The sequence below is a fragment of the Accipiter gentilis genome, chromosome 12, assembly GCF_929443795.1.
Source record: "Accipiter gentilis chromosome 12, bAccGen1.1, whole genome shotgun sequence".
Taxonomy (NCBI): Eukaryota; Metazoa; Chordata; class Aves; order Accipitriformes; family Accipitridae; genus Astur; species Astur gentilis.
This window is the reverse complement of record NC_064891.1, coordinates 9,361,031-9,381,934: the sequence shown is the minus strand read 5'-3', so window position 1 is coordinate 9,381,934 and position 20,904 is coordinate 9,361,031. Positions and strand designations below refer to the sequence as shown.

Below are 20,904 nucleotides of genomic sequence, written 5' to 3'. Positions count from 1 at the left end.
TAAAACTCAATGTCAAAAGCTCCTGCAAACACAAGTCAAATTAAAGCTCAAGGAGACAACAGGAGTAGAAGTTGCCCATCTCCTCAACTTTCAAATGCCTTGAAGAACAGATCCTCCAGGAAGTTTAAATAATTTTACATTAGCAAAACTTAAAAAGGCAAGCCAACCTCTATATTCTATCACGAGTACCCTTTGAGGCTATCTGGTATTTCTTAAAATACCATTCCAAACAAAGACGACCCCAGTTTCATCAAGTGCAGCCAATAACATAAAACCTTGACAGGCACTTCTTATGGTTTTGTATCCATTAATATATTTGGCCATCACCTGACAAGACGACTAGAAAGCTGCAGAAACAAGCCCAGCCAGCAAGAGGGCCTTAGCTGCCTGAGCCATCGAACCCTGAACAACTTACAATGGAATATGGCACTACACGACACTACGTCTGTCTGGTGGGCTGCGTCACCTCATGTCTTGCTGGATGCATGTGCTACCATAAACAGATAACCCAAAGTGTCCAGAGACAGTGAGAAGCACACAGTAAGAGCCAGACCCCCTCCAACACTGCCCCACAACAGATTCCCCAGCCCTCCATGTACAGTGATCTAAGAGTCCTCCAGAAGATAAAACCAAGGTCAAACAGCTTGCGAAGTTAAGGCCTTTAACCTTAACCTCAAGGGAGCTACAATAGCATAGTTCAGACATAGGTACCAAGACTAGGAGCAAATAAATTACCTGCCAGAAGCAGTATTAATTAGTCTGGGTGATAAGAGGTTATCACTCATTAGCCCATGCTGAGTAAGGTAGTTCATACTATAAAAATAGAGTATCAATGGATTTTCTACAGTGCCTGCCCATCAACTTAACAAATCTTAAGAACACACCCAAAATATGTCAGACAAAATGCTTTCATAGATTTCATACATATTTGCTTTACTAAATATGGATTCTCTTCTTCAAGCTGAACAAACCAAAGGGGAGCTACCAGCCACTGGAGCCAACAGAAGTTTCACAGAGGTACTTTTACTTCTAAATATTTACACCCAACTTTTCTTGCTCATTACTTGCTCCGACTTGCCCAACCATCTTCAAGAACCATAAGGCTTCCCCCTTTTGCATTTAATGCCACAGAAACTTAAGATCCTCTGTTGTTCTTGCTCCCTTTTTTAGGAATAAATAATTTTCTCCAACTGCAACCTTAGAACTTCATAACTGCCCTAAGAGAATTACTGGAAATCAAGTTTGTTGTTTTGTTTGTCAGTTTCAACAAGTGATCCATTGTGATGATTAATACAAAGTGAAGGTTTGCCAAACATAATTTTTCCCCTTTAATGGTGAGACAACACACATAATAGCTTAGTATTCCTGTAACGCAAATGACACAACGAGTGTTCAAATAGCAGTAATGTGGGCTCTTGCTCTGAAGACCTTCCTAAGATCATACGGCTGTTTGCAAACAGACACACAAGAAAATTTGATCTGCCAACTCAAACAGGCTATTCTGAAACTTTCAGCCTTGGAACTGCACTTTGCTCATGCAGGGTTTTGACCCAGCAGTGAGACTGTCTATTACCCATTGCTTCCAGCACATTACAAGCCTCAGGACCAGCCTATTTTTGCTCTCAGTAAAGACTGAAGAAGGTTGTGCTAACAGGTACTTGCTTGGGAGGGGTGGGGTGTGTAAAAATAGGACTGCAATGGCATATTTTCATCAATTATTGTCACCTGAAAAAATCATGTGTGCTCCTGGTCCTTGATAAGGGACCAAAGTTCAAAAAACTCTGACCAGAAGGAGGGGCATCAGCCCTATTTTCTGGTTTTCAGGTATGCTCCAACATAGTCCATATCAAGGAGTCCCAAAATTGCTTGGAATATCCACCTTGTCAAATACCAGCCAGCCAGGAGACAGCAGAGACTGCATACCAAGACAACAATGAACCAGCAATGATTCAAGGTAGAGCATTTCCAGTACAAATCTCCAATTGCTACAGAAATAATTCTCAGAAATGGCCTCACTAAAGGGCACGTTCAGATACAAGAAGCTATCCGTAGGAAATCTAATACTAAATTATTAATGACATGATCTGGATGTTAAAATTCTCAAAGTTTACAGCATTACAAGAGATGTACACACAGCATGTGATGCCCCTGTCTGCTATCCCAGGCTAACGAACAGGCTTTGGCTTCCGTGCCCTGACCAGCTGCTGCTCTCCACAAGAACCAAAATATCGTCTTGAATCAAGGCCAGGATATTAGCATGCAGCCTGAGCAAGTTCAAGTTCCCAGAAAGCTCTTGAGCAGTCACAAGAGAGTTCTACCCATGACAAAGTCCTGCCTCTTTCCCTGCCAGCTCCTGAGCCACCCACACGTACACACACAGTACACATCAGAGGGAACCGCAGCCTCAGTCATTCACCGCCGCTGGAACGAAACGCGCATTCCTGAGAACAGTGGCAGCTGAGGGTCACAGATGACCAAGTATTGGCAGTCATTCCACACCAGGGGGAGGAGGGAAAGCTAGATTTTAGAAAGATAAAATAATAAACAAAAATGTCTCAGAAGATTCATGTAGCTGTATCACACTAAAATAGCATAAAAGGATACTTGTAAAGAGTTCTGGTCACATGATCTAACAGCCAGTTACTAGGTTAGATCATATACAAAACACCCTAATTCAGAATTAATTGCAAAGTTTATTTTCTCCTCTGGGAGTTGCAGGGGTGTCTGCGTGTTTGCGGTGGTTTTTTTTAAACCAAAGATCTTGGGTGCATGTTATTTCCAGTGGTGCATAGGAATTGTAAAAAGTAATTGCCCTCAGTTCAATATTTTCTGACTATACAGATATAGGTAGGTAAGTAATCTAGGAATACATTTTTTTATTCTTAAAAAAAAAGAACTGCAACATTTAGAAACATTGAAGGAGAAGATGAATTAACTCTGAACACCCTCAGTCTTTTCAGAGGTAGGCTCATAAAGCAGTACTTCACCATTAGACCTAACAAACAATAAGGGTATTTACAGCACTGTTTCACTAGCTTGAATCCAGCTAATCTGAATGCTTGAAATACATGACATCCATTGGATGTTTGGAAACGTCCCACAAGATGAAAGTTCTCTAACAGGACATAAAACTTATGTCAAGACCTCTCACATCCTCTGCAAGATTGCCAGGACTTTAGGTCACACACCATTTCTTCAAGTGAATCTGTGCCTCACATACAGACCCCACACAAAGTCATGTGCCTCATGACAGTTACATGAATATATTCATGCATGTTTCACTCGCCTTGCAAAGAGCAATCACTAAAGGAATCAAACATTTCTCCAGTTTAGTCTGTTGTGAAATACATCTACCATTTTTATTTAATTCATGATCTTTAACATATTTAGAACCAGCAATAGTGAATGTAATACTTGATGCAAGGATTTCAGCAAAACTAAGTGGAGGCCTAAAGAAGTACAAATATTAACAGCAATGAAGAACAGGATGACAGTTATGCCATTACCATCTTGGACCTTAGCACTAGCAGTTCAGCACACAGGAACCAGCCATTTCCATGGAAGGAGATGTGTAAGCTCCACAAGAGGACAGAGGCCCCTTGGCCATAGTATTCTTCCTACCCCAGATACATCATCTTAACACACCTAGGTTACCTTAATAAAGCAACTTATAAATAAAGCTCAAATTAAGAAAGGGATGCATTTCACAAAGCTTCTACCAGTTTTCAGCAAGCACAACTTTAATGCCAAAGACAGCATGTAACTTGTGGAAACTCACCTTGGTTATCAATAGTCAAAACATCATTGAAAGAGAACCCCTGAAAGGGACAGGTCAGCAACTTAAACTCCTGTAGCTGTCATTTTATATACATCAGCAGAACTGAATACAAAGAGTTAACAAGGCAAACACTTGTCCAAAATGTTTTGCAGGACAGGGTTGATGAATGAATCGTTGTTGCATAAACAAAGATTCCTTTAATATAGGAAGTCTCAAGTAACTGCCCCATTACATACTTAGTCTTAATACTCTGTAGGAGCAATCAGGTTCTGCAGATAAATCAAAATACTTCAAGACCAGACAGCCAAAACAACACAAACAAAAAAACCCACAACCCAAAGCTATACAAGCAGAGTCAACAAACAATTGCACTGCAAGTACTGTGCAGTCCCACAGCTCAACACAGTCCATTTTTCTTCCTGTTGGGAATCTCAGATGTGACATACAACTTGACCAGAGCTTTAACTTGATTGAATCAACAAATGCTGAGCAGTTGCACATAATTGATACCAGCAGTTATGGCATGGAACAAGGGAAAAGAGATACAAATATTATTCTAGGATATTATTAGATAACTTACAGAAAGCATATATTTAAACAGTATTCCCCAAAGTGACTTTCGCAAACACTTCAGCTCTCAGGGTTGCAATTTTGTGTTCTGAGGCAGGGGTAGAGTGAAGCGCAACTCTGACATTACTGCCATAATCTCATTAGCAAAGCTGCCATACTACTGCTGTTGTCTCTCCATTGAGGGTTTAGTAACCACTAGCCTAGTTTGCATTTTCAGCCAATTATCAGAAGAACATCAAGACATTAAGCACTCCGCATTACTTAATCATAATACATTAAAATTATGATCAGATAAGAAGCAATTTTTGCCAAATTGAAAGAAAGATTTCACCTCAATACATCCTCAGTTCTGAAAACCTGCAGCACTGCACTTTTAACCCATTTTCTGTACAGTATAGCTCCTGATGCTTTCAGTGAGTAAGGGCCAGCTTTCTGACATAAATTTTATCAGATTGTTGCAGCCAGCCGCCCACTTGCATCCCTCTAAAAATCTGTGTGCATCAACAACAGATTCTGAATACAGCCTGTTTTACCCACCCAAGTTCATAAACCTCCACAGGATAATGAACAGCAATTTCTAGCTCATCCCCCCACCTTTACTTAATTATTTTTTTAAGAACGTAACAAGTACAGAGTACAGTACATCTTGAAGTCTACATTCTGCTAGATATGACAGTTGTTTCTAAGTTCCCAGCTTACTCACCATCCCAGTAAGAACAATCAGGCACTTAAAGGAGGATAGAAGAGAAAGAAAGGATGGCCAACAGAACATATTGTGTTTAGTCAAGTATTTTCCCCACTCCATTAGTCAGTTCTTTATTGACAGTTAACTAGGAGATGTCTAAATCCCATTTAACAGTTACTGTTTATAAACGTAGAAGAGATTTCTCTCAACACAAACACACACCAGCAGGAGGAGAGGAGGCCCAGCTAAGTTCTCTGATCAACAGCAGAGCATATTTACCACTCAAGGGGCATATTCTCAGTGACTGTAGCTCAAGACTGATGCTTAAGTGCAAGCTCACATGCCAAAATTACTTCTTTGTTGCTATAATGTCAGCCTTGTCACTTACCACACAGTGTAGTGACATCACATGCTGTGATATACTACAGTATAGCATGATAACAACACAGTACAGTGACCCATTCAGGTCGGGCTGTTGCAGTTCCTCAGAGGAAGACAGACTGAAGAGGCCCTCCCTCCCACCCACAGCCACACAGGAGTACACACAGCTGTGGAGAACACATTCATCAGGATTTCTGAGGCAACATCACACAGCAAGCCACCTTAATATAAAACCTAAAATCCTGCACAAAAAAAACCTCACAATAAATACTGCATAATAAAACTTAAAAGCAGACACAGCACATTCACTATGACCACTTGGTGTTTCACAACAAACATTACTATTACTTTATAAAGATCTAACCTTTGGAGACAACAAAGCTACAAGATATTAAGAGCAGCAAGTCACATTTCCACAACACATATGTAGTGATCAGTATTTAGCACAGAAAGCCTCACAGAGTTTGTGGTGGGTTGGGGGGGGGCGGGGGGTGTCTTTTTGTTTTAATTTTTTTTTACTTACTGACTGGTAAGAAGCACTATTCCTTCAATATTTCACAGCCAAGTTAAGCAGCAAATCCTCTTGGACATGAGGCATGCAGTAGCTGCTTTTTTCCAAAGCAAGCTGTGGTATTTACTATCACTCCCATCCTAGTACACTCCAATCAGAAATGGCAGGCAGCCCCACAAAATGGCAGGCAGCCCCACAAAATGGCAGGCAGCCCCACAAAATGGCAGGCAGCCCCACAAAATGGCAGGCAGCCCCACAAAATGGCAGGCAGCCCCACAAAATGGCAGGCAGCCCCACAAAATGGCAGGCAGCCCCACAAAATGGCAGGCAGCCCCACAAAATGGCAGGCAGCCCCACAAAATGGCAGGCAGCCCCACAAAATGGCAGGCAGCCCCACAAAATGGCAGGCAGCCCCACAAAATGGCAGGCAGCCCCACAAAATGGCAGGCAGCCCCACAAAATGGCAGGCAGCCCCACAAAATGGCAGGCAGCCCCACAAAATGGCAGGCAGCCCCACAAAATGGCAGGCAGCCCCACAAAATGGCAGGCAGCCCCACAAAATGGCAGGCAGCCCCACAAAATGGCAGGCAGCCCCACAAAATGGCAGGCAGCCCCACAAAATGGCAGGCAGCCCCACAAAATGGCAGGCAGCCCCACAAAATGGCAGGCAGCCCCACAAAATGGCAGGCAGCCCCACAAAATGGCAGGCAGCCCCACAAAATGGCAGGCAGCCCCACAAAATGGCAGGCAGCCCCACAAAATGGCAGGCAGCCCCACAAAATGGCAGGCAGCCCCACAAAATGGCAGGCAGCCCCACAAAATGGCAGGCAGCCCCACAAAATGGCAGGCAGCCCCACAAAATGGCAGGCAGCCCCACAAAATGGCAGGCAGCCCCACAAAATGGCAGGCAGCCCCACAAAATGGCAGGCAGCCCCACAAAATGGCAGGCAGCCCCACAAAATGGCAGGCAGCCCCACAAAATGGCAGGCAGCCCCACAAAATGGCAGGCAGCCCCACAAAATGGCAGGCAGCCCCACAAAATGGCAGGCAGCCCCACAAAATGGCAGGCAGCCCCACAAAATGGCAGGCAGCCCCACAAAATGGCAGGCAGCCCCACAAAATGGCAGGCAGCCCCACAAAATGGCAGGCAGCCCCACAAAATGGCAGGCAGCCCCACAAAATGGCAGGCAGCCCCACAAAATGGCAGGCAGCCCCACAAAATGGCAGGCAGCCCCACAAAATGGCAGGCAGCCCCACAAAATGGCAGGCAGCCCCACAAAATGGCAGGCAGCCCCACAAAATGGCAGGCAGCCCCACAAAATGGCAGGCAGCCCCACAAAATGGCAGGCAGCCCCACAAAATGGCAGGCAGCCCCACAAAATGGCAGGCAGCCCCACAAAATGGCAGGCAGCCCCACAAAATGGCAGGCAGCCCCACAAAATGGCAGGCAGCCCCACAAAATGGCAGGCAGCCCCACAGCCCAGAAGGTTCCATGCCCCCCAGTGCGGCCAGCCCCTGGGGCAAGGGGCAGCCCCACAGCCCAGAAGGTTCCATACCCTCTCAGCCCAAGCAGCCCCACAGCCCAGCAGGTTTCATGCCCCCCCAGCCCAGCCAGCCCCACAGCCCAGAAGACTCCATGCTCTCCAGCCGCTGGGGCAAGGGACATCCCCAACAGCACCCTGAACAAAAACTTAACACCAACAGCCAAAAGTCAGCTTTTGCTAACACCATCATATACAAACACTGTAAGGGAGGGAACACCCAAGGGGAAAAAACCCCAACCAACTGAAAAAAAAAAAACAAAAACAAAAACCCCAAAACACCCAAACTAAAACCAACAACAAAAAAACCCAAAACACAGAAAACAAACAAAGAAACCCAAAGCCAAGCCTCCCGCAAACACTTTACTCTTTTCATAAGATATACACATACAAATTAGGAAGCATGGAAAGAAATTTTGTAACAATCACAGAGCTTCAGAAACAGAAACATAGTACATTTAATATTATCAAAGAAATCAGCATCAAATTAAAATCCTTAATCCAACCCCTGACACTTAAGCATTTATATTAAAAATAAACTAAACTACTACCTCTGTGATCACCCAGGAGCAGCCAGCCCAAAGCAGCCTCTTCCCTGCAACTAAAAAAGCACCAGCTGTCCTAAAGCAACATTTTCTACTGCTTCTGGTACCTTCTACCCAATCGCGGTGTGAGGTGACCAGGTGAGTTACAGCACCGTTGTGTGATGGACCTGCTTCACAATTAGACCAGCTGGATGTAATTACCACAGCCCTTAAGCAGGCTCCTAGGTCAGAGGAGGCTATCACACAGCTATCCCCACAGCTCTGCTAGCAGCTGTGAGGGGGTGAGGTGCTAGGCCAAGTAAAAGAGACTAAAATATTGAGGAGATGAAAGAAGTGTTTTTTTCTGGGAATTTAGGAGGGATGATGTCCCTCACAGTCAGTTATCCTCCTGCATGGTTACTAGCTATTTTCTCTCTGTACTCCTAAAGATCCAAGCCAACTGTAAATACGTGCCTGCGTACAAGAGAAAATAATCTTCAGTTTCAGTATGTTGACTTTCGGTAGAGTGGAATGAGGCTCAGTGGTCCCCAAGGGCTGCCTGCCCACAGCCAGGCCTCCCTGAGCCTATTGCTCTCCAGGGACACCTTCCCCCGAAACCCCCTCTCTCTCTGTGTTTTGGCAACAGCCTGGTTGGGTTTCAATGGGTTTGCTTTCCAGCATAAAACTGTAATACAGCTCAGCAGCAAATGGTCTCCTGCTGGGTTTATTTTTGGGGGTGTCACAGCCCTGGCAGGCCTGCTGCCAGGGCTACCCGGGGAAGGCCTCGCTGAGGAAGTGCTTGCATATAAAATGATCAGCTTCTGTTTTTATACACTTCATAATATTTGAACAACACCTTGTCTATTTTCCTTTCCACCTGGTTTAGGTACTCCGGTATTAGGCATACATCAGGGCACCTGGCAGTATTGACTAAATTAGCTTAGTCTGGGAACATGTTTAGTGCCTGTTGACAGACAATGCTCTGTAACTCACTTTACTTTTTCCCTTTCTTTTTTTTTGCTTTTCCACCCTCTTTTCTACAAACCAAGAAAAGACCCAATTGGAACATGAATGGATTTTAAAACTTTAATTCTTCCCCTCCACAGCAGGCTAAAAATGCTACCTCAAACTGAAGTGGTTTTCATGGCAGTGGTAAATTTTCGCACTCATTTTCTGCATAAACAGGGACAATTCACCAGAGTTCCTTCATTTTAGAATCTCATGCGTGATCGAAAGGACATGCTAATTTCCAAGACTTCAGAGCGTTCCTTTCACTAAATGCAACCAACCCATGGTCACGCGGTCTCACAGGCTCTACATTTCAGTTACTGTATGTCATGAAAATGGGACTGAATACCAAGGACTGGCCCTAATTTTGCATATATGAGATTTTTATTATGGAGAATTTTTGCTACTTTTTAAAAAAGCTCCATTGCCTCTATTGCCTGCCTTGAGATTGTTTAGAGTATTTAGGTGGATGAAACACAAACACTGAGCTGAACTGTTAATCAGCAGACTGACCTTCTAGCTGAGGTTGCATTTGCTTTTAGAAAGTATCCCGTTTAGGCTTTCTCTACACCAAATGTCAGCTTTACACAGCACCAGCAATTAGTTTGGTTCTTCTTCCCATCCATCCTCCCTGGTATGCGCTTTGTGTGCATTCCATTGCAACATACCTCTTCCTACCGTGATCATTTGTGATTCCCTCTCTGAATGCTACAGAAAGCAAGCATTTTAAAAGATTTAACCTCCCTTCTTACATACACATTCTTCTTCTCCAGGGATTAGATAATCTTCATGCAGTACAACCATATGCCAAGGCCCAGCCCCCAGGTGATAGGAGAACTTTGCCGGGATAAAGACCTGGAGCAGGAGCTGTACCTTTAATCTCTGCTTGCAAATTCCCTTCATGTCTGGCTGGGAAGCAAGCTTTCCAAAGTTACCATTTCCCTTTTCTTGATTGTGGGCCTAAAAAACAACTGGCAGTGTGGCAGATGTATGTTTGTTATCCCACAGTGTGTTATCACATATTGTGACTCAGTTTCTAATTATATGATCACTTAAGCATTTTTTTCCAGAGCCCAATGCAGTGTAAAGGACAGACACAGAAGGGGACAGAATTAAGCCTGCACAGCCCTTAATTCTATTAGTTTCTAACTACTAAGTGCTTGATTTTGCAACCTAAATAACACTGTAGCATAGTAATTTTTATATGTAATTTAGACACATGTAGTCATTTCCGCACTAACTGCAATTACTTTTTTCCTACATTAGCCTACATCTATTATGCAACAGGTTCATTATGCATTATGTTTCATCATTTCAAATCAGCGAGAAGACATTTTATAGCACCCTTTTCCCTTTGATATGGCATACATGGTTCACTGAAATAGAAATGTTCGTTTTGATAGATGTTCTCTTTACTCAGTGCTGTGACGCCTAAGCGAATACTTCACTATGCTGATTTTCAAGTAATTCTAGTTTTCAACAAATTACTTCTAGTCCTTCATAGTAGCAGAAGGTAAAATTAAAAATAAGCTTGAATCAAATTAAAGTTCAAAGAAACCTTGAAAATGGGGAATTCAAACCAACCTAATTTTTGAAATTATGGAACTAGAATCCATGCCAGCAAAGAGGTGAAGGCAAACAACATACTGTCCAAAGCAAAGCTACTGCAAGGGTGGGCTGGGAGGGGCATCAGTCTAAACCACCCATGGAAAAGAAGCTTCAAATATCCTCAAATCCCACCAACTGTTAGTAGGGGACAAAGAACATCCTGCAGTAGGAAAAGCCTGGGGAGTGGGAAAGAGCAGTGGGCTAGAAAAGGCAGCACCAAAGCATACCAGTAGTATATAAATAGTCACTAGTATGAATAGTCCAGAAGATGACCTCTAATGCTGCAGTGGCATACAAGTTTTTAGGAGGGTTTGTTCTCTCCTCCTTCACAGGAGAAAAGTATAAAATGGTAAGAGACAAAATCCAGTAGAGTTACACGAGGAAACTCCTTGAGAAAAGAAAATAAAGATAAGAAAACTAGTTCCTGCAGTCCCACGCACCAATTGAAGTGTTCCCTGTAACAAATTTTTGTCAAGCCCTAGGTGGAGACCTCATACCGATTAGACCACATCTGTTAAGAGTTTCTGTAATCCAACGGGCTGAAAAACTGTATCATTTGAGCACAGAGGGGAATTGCTATTGCAATCAAGAGTCACGTTTGGCACAATACACAAGGCCAGGCAAACTTCTTATTTCCAGCAGTCTCAACTGCTTGTGATGACTTTGGCTCTCCTAGTAACAAGGTATCGGGTAAAATCTGAAGGTTTCAATATTCCACTCTCTTAAGTACTCAAGCAAATGTCTTGCTCTCATGGATTTGCAGGACAGGACAATTTTGCCATGGAAACATCCCCGGAGAAACAGAATGACAGGAGCTCTATTCTCCATCTTCCCACATCCACACCAGTACTCTTCTTCTGAACACCATGGTGGCTGTTCTCCCTCCAGTTTTGGTTCTTGCTCCAAGCCATGAGTTCAGCACAGCACCCCAGAGTCCTTTACGTCCTTTTGGATATACTTGGATTTCCAAATACATCCAACTACATTTTGGAAAAAAAAAAGAGCTTAAATAGGAAAAGGAGGACTTCTAGTTCCAGGTGTCATTTCACAGACAGGTCTTTTACCAAAAGACAATTATATGGAATAAAGGGATTTCAGGGGGATCAATAACGGCATGACATTGGGAAAATTACCGTGTGACTGCTGTACACTGCTCAATGATAAGCAACATTGACTGAGATCAGTTAAATCACAGTAAAAGACACTGCTGCACACTTTCTTTTAATATCAGATAATGGATTAAGATCATTGATTTATTCATGCATGCTCAGACTTGCAGTAGGACAGCAGTACCTAAGTGCCATGGCAGATAACACTGAGTGGGACACTTACAAAAGGAGAATTGATTCTCAAACAAGGACCCCAGAACAGTCTGAGGGTTAGTGATGTGGGAATCCCAGTCTCACGCTCCAAACAAGGCAGAAAGTGTTTACAGCCACATGTCTCTCAGCCCAGAAAAGACAGGCAATGCCTGTTTATGCATCTTTCTCTTCATGAAAAATTTTGAAAGATTTGTCCTACTGTGACGCAGCAAAACTCTGGAGCACCTAATACCTTCACAAAACTGAAAACTATTTCTCGCCTAGCTCTACCATTGACTTTGTTTCTGTGGCTGACGTTGTCATTTCTAAGCTATCTATAGGCTGAACTGCTTGAACGGTGTAATATATTCAGATAACTGTATCTCAGTTCAATTTTCACTTTTCCCTTTAGAATGCAACAAAGTCACTAGATACAAGTCAGCCCTTCGAAGCATCTACAACATTAGTGAGAAAATATTCCTTCTCTTCTAGTAAAGGTGTTCTTTAGATTCCTCACTAAATCATAAAACTAGTACTGTCTAATACAATATTCACAAGTTCTAGTATTGCTGTCCTGTCTCTATTTAACCAGACATATACATAGCTCAAGTCCAAAGCACTAAACTACCCTAATTTTATGTTGCCCCATAAACAGTACAAGCATTATCGTCCCTTTCTTCTGCTAATGAGTTAGGCAGCTTGCAGTTTCAATGGATTAAAAATATTTTGTAGGGAACAGTTAGCAAGGGGTGTGTGTGTGTTATCCCTGTTTCCTTTATTTTACTCACAGAAGCACACTCACATAAAATCACAATGCCAAATTAAACAGGATTCCTCATTGAAATCTTTTGGTTGTTCAAAGGAACAGAACTGAACCGTAGTGTGATCTCTATCCTTTTGTACCTTCTGTCATTTCTTTCTTACTCTGAACAATTTTTAATCCATCAGTCAGGTCCTAATACAGTAACGTGAATCTGTTCCTCTGAGCCAACTTGATTTTACGGTGTGGAGTGTCATCAGAAATGGCGATGCACCTTGCTGATACACTGGTGGTGGCTGAGGAGGGCAGTCCGGAGTAGTAGACCCTGCAGCACATGTGGAGTTCAAACATCAGAATAGCTTCCAACAGAGGCTGGAAAAAGGGACCTGCCTGACAAACAGGCAATGAGAGAGCCATAAAAGGGTCCATTTAATCATGGATCCATGTCACAACATCAACCCAGCATCCTGGTCTTTCCCTTTGATTCTATTTTTGTTGCTTTGTTTCTTCTACACATGACGTGTTCTGATGCAAGAAACTTAGTATTTGGTTTGCAAATTTCATTAACACAGTTGTATTTTTTAAGGTGAGGATAAATATTTAAATTTTCTTTTCACAAGACAAGTACAGCCTTGACAACTAGAAGTAAAAAAAGTGGAAATAACTCACGTGTCTACTAATGAAAGAAACCACATCCATGCTATTCCAAACACGATGGTCTGCAATGGTGTAATTTACAATACCCTGGCTTTTTGTTCAGTACATTCTCCAGCCTCATGTAACAAATTTCACTGGTATCTGACTGCAGTACTTGACTCAGCAAGGTGCACTTTAAGTACAACTTAAATGGTACAACTCAGGTGTTTAAGGTAAAATATTCATGCTAAAACAGGTTCACAGCTAACAGATGCAAATAATGGCCTCAGTTCTGCAAGTGCCCCCAAATATACATTTTACACGAAGGACAGATTCAAAGACCTCTTAAATTAACTGATAGACATAGTAAAAACTCTGCCAATGTAACTTAAGTTCAAACAGCTTCTTCGGTGACTGTCGCTATCAAGCTGCAAGACGGGACTGGCCTTAAGGACCTCTGAGAGGCCCCCTGTGTAGTGGGAATTCAGCATGTTGCTGATTTGAGTTTTCATTAAGGGCTATTGTGCTAAGTGCGTTGTGATAACAAAACAGTCAGTACAATGGTTTCAAGCAGATGTGCTCACTTCCCTTTTGTTTTGTACTCTTTCAAGTCTACTCTCCTTCCCTCCGAAGGATGCAAGATATGCTTGGTAAAGTGGGAGGCTGGTAGTGATTTATAGAAAAATTGACTTCAGCCATTATTGTCTTCTTTACCTTGGTCTTTAGTGGCTTTGTGCATTTATTCATGGATTTTTAAATTCCTGTGAAGGTCACCCAATAAGCTGTATGTATGCTATCTTATTGAAGAGCAGCAAAAATAGAGCAAAAATTATATATCAAATAAATACTAGACCTCCATAGCCATAGTTCAGAAACATGTCTGATGAGTGATTTCTTTCTAAATGCAATTAAAAATAATACTAAATATAGTGGACAAAATGCATAGGAAGACAGTAAAACAACTGTAGTAGTCAATTTTTTTCATGAGTGATTTCCGCATACTAATTCAGGATATTACATTGCTATTTCATTCTCATGTAAAATGAATAACCCCGTGAGAAGTCAATTCAGAACTCTCCACAGAACGCAGCGGTCTGGTCTCGCCACTGGATGTGCCGGATCCTTCCTCAGAGGTGTATTTCAGCACAGGGCAAGGGATGCTCTGCTTCGCCCCTGGCTACCCTATTACTTTCTCAATAAAGCAAACTCTCCCTGCATTTGAAACTATGGAGCCGAAAGCAGCTTGTTGGTCTAGCAGGTCTTCCCGTCCCTTCGTCTCCACCGGTGGCTAGTGGCAACCGCTTGTTATGAAACACTATTAACAGTGATAATTGCTTGCTATTAAAAAATAAATAACTGGCAACTTCATGTTTCCCATGCTGCTGAGGAGCAAACCGAAGGTTTGAAACAAGCAGTATCATCCAAGGAAGGGGGCTGTCACTGAGGGTCCCGGTCGCTGCTTAGAAGGATACCACCTACCTGGTTCCAGTAAGCACGCGAAATAAGTTACAGGCAAGCAGAAGCCAGGTTTCATGAGGATCCCCAGCGCTTGGGGTCTTCAGCACCAGGCCTTTACTTCACTACCTTGCAACTTCTTTTCCCTCCCAAAAGCCCTTCATCTGTCCTGCTGGTACTGCCGACTGCACCTAGTACAGATTGCCAATAAACTGGAGAGATCCCTGTTCATTTTTCTTCCTCCTAATACCAAACTTTGCTACTAAAATCAGACACTTTTATTCTTCCAGTTTCCAGCGGGGAAGGGAAAAGGAAGTGCCAAAATACATGGGGTTAGGGGGCGGCTGTTCTTGTGGCATTTCCAGCCGGGGTCAGAAGCAAACCCAAACAAAGGCCTTTTTGCCTAAGTTACCCAGCGCAAACTTCCAGCGCGGAAGGGGGCTGACAAGTTCAGGTACTCCTCCAAACTTTCAGATGCCTGCCCAACTGCAGACCCCTGAAATTTCCTCATCAACGGCACCGCCCGCTTCTTAGTGAAAATGAAAAAAAAGAAAAAGGGGGGCAGGATGGGATATATATTTGGATTTATGTTTGAGTACATACATACGATGCTAATCTGATTACTGATCAGGAATCCTCCTTTGCAACAGCTTTTTCTTTATTAATCTTACCACAGTAACCTTACAGCCTTAGCAGCAAAGAGCAAATGGAACACGCCAGCCCTGTGTCCCTCCTTTTCTGTCTTTCCCGTTTTCAGAAGACACAAAGCGCTCATGGCATGAAGCCCCCATGACCCCCAGCAGGTGGGCCGTACCGCTCCTGTCAAACAACTCCTGCAACCAACTTCACCATTCTGAATGTAAATTAATGCAGCAGCCGCTGCAAACCAGAGCTCCCTTCTTGCAAGGGGATAGATGCAAACAGCAAAGCATTGCATACAGCAAGAGCGGGAACAGCCACTGGAAAATTGCTGCATTACGTTAATTAAGATTTTATTCATGCCTTTCGATATGCTCTGCTACAGCAGTAATGCACCACAAAACGTATCACGTTGCACCACCGTCGCCCACGACCACGTGAAGGTGCACGCGCTTCCCTCTCTGCGTGTGACTGCACGGGCACACCTGCGCAGGTGCACTGCCTGAAATAATTCTGGGGTGCGTGTGAGGGGGTTGGGTTATTTTACGGTTGGATGGTTGTTATTTTTTTTAATTGAATGACAAGCAGAATAGAAGAGCACCCACCCGCCCGCCACTGCCACTCTACCTTCGGGCCGCTCGGGTCCCGACAGTTCCGCCCCCCCTCCCTGTCCAGCGGGGCTCCGTCTCTCCCCTCCCCGCGGCCGCGCTCTCGGCGGGCGGACGGGGAAGCCTGCCGGGCGGCCCCCCGAATCAGGGAAACCCCCCCCCCCTGCAGCAGCCCCGCTGCTTCCCGGCCACCGAGCCACGCCTGGCCCCGGGGGGCCCTCCGCCCCCCCCCCCCCCCCCTCCGCACCTGCCGCCCGCGCAGGCGCGGCCCCACGCAGGGAGCTGGGACGCGGACACGCGTGTCGCCGCCGCTGCCGCCGCGGCGCGCACCCACCTGCCGAAGGCGCGGCGGGCCGGCGGGGGGCGAGGGCCCGCCTCCCGGCGCGGGGGGCGCGGGGGAAGCCATCTTCTCGCCCCGCGGCTCCTTCCCGCCGGCGCCCGCCTCTCCTCAGCCCCGCGGCCGGCGGCGTCCCGCGGCCGCCAGCATGCCGGGGCCCCACGGCCCGGCCCGCGTCCCGGCGCCGGCCGCCGCGGGGGGGCGAGCGGGGGGGGGGGGGGGGTGACCTTCCCGGGCGGGCGGGTCGGTCGGCCGGCCGGCGGCGGTGCCGCTGCCTGGGCTGTGCTGCAGCGCGGCCGCACGCCCGGCCCCTGCGCGGGTGGGTGGGTGGGTGTGCGTGCGTGCGAGGGAGCGTGTGCGAGAGGGCGCGGGGGAGCCGGTGCGGTGTGGCGCGGCGGGGTGCCCGCAGGCGGCGGCGGGCGCGGAGGCGGAGGCCGGGCTCCCGATGAGATCATGGACAGCTCCGCGGCTGCCGGCGAGCGGGCGGCGCCGGCGGTGGGGAGGGGGGGGGAACGGGGGAAGGACCCGCCTCGTCCTCGCACCCACACACCCCCCCCCCTCACACCTACAACCATCGCACACGTACCCCCTCGCGTCTGCCCGCGACCCCCCCCACACCCACTCTACACCCCCTGCCCACCCTCACAACCTCTCCCTCACACGCACCCACAGCCTCCCCGCAGACCCAGGGCAGCGGTGAGTGGGTGGCCACGGCCAGGGCAGCGGGCTGAACCCACTGGGGCTTTGTTTTAAATTACAATGCCTCCTTATTCCTTCCCATTCTGCAGCAATAAAATTGTGGCTTAGGGTTTTAGAGAAACTCGGATATTTTCAGGTGCAATTCTCATCATCCTCCGCCGTCTGGTTGCGTAGAAATGCACGCAGGGTTTTCAACTGGTGAATGCCTTTTGGCCTTCATCTGGGTGGAACACGAGGGGGGAAGAATTATTCCCGGCTGCCCACATCCAGATATTTTAAGGCCACAAGGGACCCTATAATCAGAGAGTCTGATCTCCCACATAAGACAGGAATTTCTAGGAATACAATTTCCCTCAGTGACTCCTATAGCAAACCTCAAACAGCTGGTGGAGCTACCATATACATGTCAGAAAGACGATTTGAAATCGTGAAGCCATTATATCCCTAGGCAAGTGGTTCCAACGGTTAATTATACTCACTTACCTCTAGATTTTAGCCACAGAAGCTGGCTACACCCCTGCCTGCCTGCCCAAGGAAACCTTCACTCGCTCGCTCACATTTAAGCGTGGCACCATGTCACAATTCCTCACCAAAATACCTGTCTAGTTATACAGCGATGCTCCTGCTAGCGTATGAAAAAACATGATCCTCTTATTCAGGAGAAATTTGCTGCTTCACTCAAGTTTCTTTCAAAAAAAATTTTTGCTCTGTAATAAAAGGTATAGGAAAACTGTTATTTAAAAGCATTCCTCTGCAAAACTCAGACTCCCACCCTGCCCCAGGCTCGAGAGCCTGCTCCAGTTTGTGTGATCTTATCACCAATCCTGGTTTTGAGTGCTATCAGCTAAAATCGGTCTTCGGAAGTACAGGCTCAAAATATCACCATAATTTTTATTGCATGAGGGAGATGCTGAATTTACTCCTACCAGCTAATTAATCTGAAAACTACTTAGTCTTGTTTACGCTGGGATTTAGCCAACACCTTTAGCCCCACCTCCAGCTTCATATCCCTACATCCTTTCCTTGCCGACACGTTGGCAGCTGGATGGTCAGCTGGATCCAGCTGCAGGCTGATGTTTTTCGGAGGGCTGTTTGCCAGCTGCCCTGAGGGACCAGAGGGAGAATAAAACCTCCCTTTGAACAGAAACTTATTTTTTCAGGTTATTATCACATCTCACTAGGCGCGAAGGTGCTACACAGGCACAGAACACAGCCCCCTCTTGTCAGAACCACAAATAAATAAACGTATGCCTGCCAGCCAGCTTGGAGAGCTGGCACTCCCTCCATGTGTATTTCTCCCATAATCAGCATATGTATTCCATTTATTTCACTCAGTGATGGATGCAGAGGATAAGGAGGGCTGAAGAAGCAGTAATAGCTGGTAATAGGTGGTGGGAATTGGATACTTAGTTAATGAGAAGCGTGTAGCAGAGAGAACCAGTGGAAAACCAAGACACAGGCGAGAGGGCAGCAGTGCTCTGGCCATGACTAAGCTTCAGTCTGAAGCCTGCGGTATTTAAAGGTGCTGTTAGAGGGTGGCTCTAAGGGAAGCTTGTGACACTGCTCCGGTCTGAGAAAGTGCCAATGATCCTGTTCCCATTCAGGGCTAGTTTTCCCTCCTGTTTTCTTGCAACTCTATTTTACCACTTAACCTCCAACACGATGCTTTTCTTCTCCTTTCCTATCTCCCAAGCCTTTGCCAGGTGGAGGACCTCCCTCACCTCTGCACTCGGATACAGCCCATTCCCGGTCTGGAGTTCCTGGGGACAGGTAGGGAGAACCAAGGACATAGTAAAATTCCCAGGGGGGTCCTAGGAAGTTAAGCTGGTGCAGAGAAGCTCCCTATGGTCTTTTACTGATATGGCCCATAGCACTGGCTGATTGTGGAAAAATCTCTCTCCTGACCCCAAATAATCCAGAGAGGTTCAACCTTGGGCATGGGGACAGCCCTGAAGAACCCCGAGGCACCCTGTCCTAATTTTGTTTCTGTGGTTGCAATAAACTCAGTCTGAGGCAAAAAAAGAGCAAGCTCTGGTAGCCAGTTAGTGCCTCCTGACAGCAAGGAGGGAAGGAGGAAACCAGCCTGTGTGGTGACCAGCGCAAGGCCCCAGCGCACAGGGGGAAACAGTACAAATCTATAAAGAATGATCCAATTTTCCCAATTCCTCCTTTGTCTTTCTTAGAGCGTGAGCACCTTGAGCATGGTTTCCCAGCCAGCCTGTGCCCTGCTTGAAGAGGAGGACCGATGCTGATGCAGATAGCAATTCAGCCCCACTCAACTTGGAATAATTGAGGAGAGCACAGAAGGACGACATTCATCTACGTCAATTAAAGCTCTTTGGGGACCTTGCTTCAGCAGAGGATCACACGTGCTGGGGACTTGCCTCTCTAGAGTCCCACCTTCTGTGCCACGTGCCCTGCTCCGCAGGATGTGCTCAGCACGTGCTGTCCTTCCCTTAACACTCCTTCACAAAGTGTCCTTCAACTTGAAGGACAAGCACTCCCGTCATCTCTGCCAGACTTGACGCCTAGCCCAGAAGATGTAGCCCAAACAAACAGGTCAGGTGCATGGTATGTGCATGTGAGATGCTAACATCAGACAAGAAAAAAAAAAAAAACCAAACCAAAAAACCTCCAACATTCCAAATAGACCTCACAATTCTTAACTTCACTGGAGTGGGGCCTGCTTTTTCGCTGCTGATTCGAATTTGTTTCCACCTCCGTGGGCCAAAAGTGAGAGGAAAGTGTCTGTTGGAAAACTAGCGGTAGGCTGGTGTGTAACAGCTACCACAGATTTGGCTCAGAATGGCCTCAGCAGGGATGGACTATCCTCTCTCCTGTCCCCACTGAAGCTGCTCGAATGCCATGTTTCAAAGCCCAGCTATTTGGCTGAGCCTTCAGCCAGAGGTCTGTCCCAGTGGGAGCTTGGGGATAGTGCTGGGAGAGAAGAGTGAAGAGAAGCAGAGGGGAAAATTCTGACTGAAAATTAGATGCAGTGCAGAGCGGTTGTGATTTTTCAGGACCACCTAAGGACTTGGATGACCGATTCCTGTTTAATTGTGCATTATAATTTTCCAGGCATCTTTGAAAACTTCTGCCAAGACTTACAAACCATTAATTTTCATGTCCAGCTTTGGGGAGCAGCCTGTTCTATCCCAACACACAGTACAAGTTTCATCTTAATGAAGAAAACCTCTTTTCTCCTCAAAGTACTGAGTTTTTGTGACCAGGACATCTCTGTTTCTAAGCTGCCCTTGTGTCCTCGCTTTTATGCTCTCTATACTTTGATACCAATTCTAATATTGTTCCCTTTCTTATTGATATCTGCAGATCCTGGATTAAATGGCATTCCTGTACACAGCCTACTAACAGACATCCAGCCTTACTTCCACCATTTAATGTACCCTCTGCTGTGCCTGGGAGTTAAAATCCCCGTTAGCACAGCTTTGCCCCTTTTGCCTGCTTTTTCACTGGGGCAGTGATTTTACACTCCAGTTCTTTTTGGACGAACAGCCTGTAAGATTCATATAACCAGTTCTCTTGCTGAAGTATATCTAGTATTGGGCCACAAGCACTCCACTGTTATTCTCTGAACAGCCTCTACCCGTCAAAGCTCAGGGTTTCTCGAGGGATATTATTACTGAACATTAAAAACAGGGGCCAGGTTACTCAGTCCTTCTGACTTTGCACCTGACAGGAGGACCCTGTCCTCCCTGCCACCTGCCGAAGCACTTCAGGGGGTCAGTGGTCCGGTATCAGAATGGTTAGCAGAGAATTAACAGCTGGATAATGGATAAATGAGCTTGACCTGATCCTTGCCAGTCTCTATGTGAAGGGAGCAATGCTGCATTACATACACAGAT

General features: G+C 45.8%; 1 protein-coding gene across 1 annotated transcript in view; it reads right to left on the bottom strand.

Moving 5' to 3' along the window:
• ANK2 (ankyrin 2) overlaps nucleotides 1–16,728 on the bottom strand; it is a 379,623-nt gene extending 362,895 nt beyond the window's left edge. The window contains exon 1 of the mRNA XM_049814665.1: nucleotides 16,340–16,728. Within this exon, the coding sequence (XP_049670622.1) occupies nucleotides 16,340–16,411 (72 nt within the window). The 5' untranslated portion in view covers nucleotides 16,412–16,728. The remainder of the gene's footprint in view (nucleotides 1–16,339) is intronic.
• Nucleotides 16,729–20,904: the final 4,176 nt, after the last annotated feature.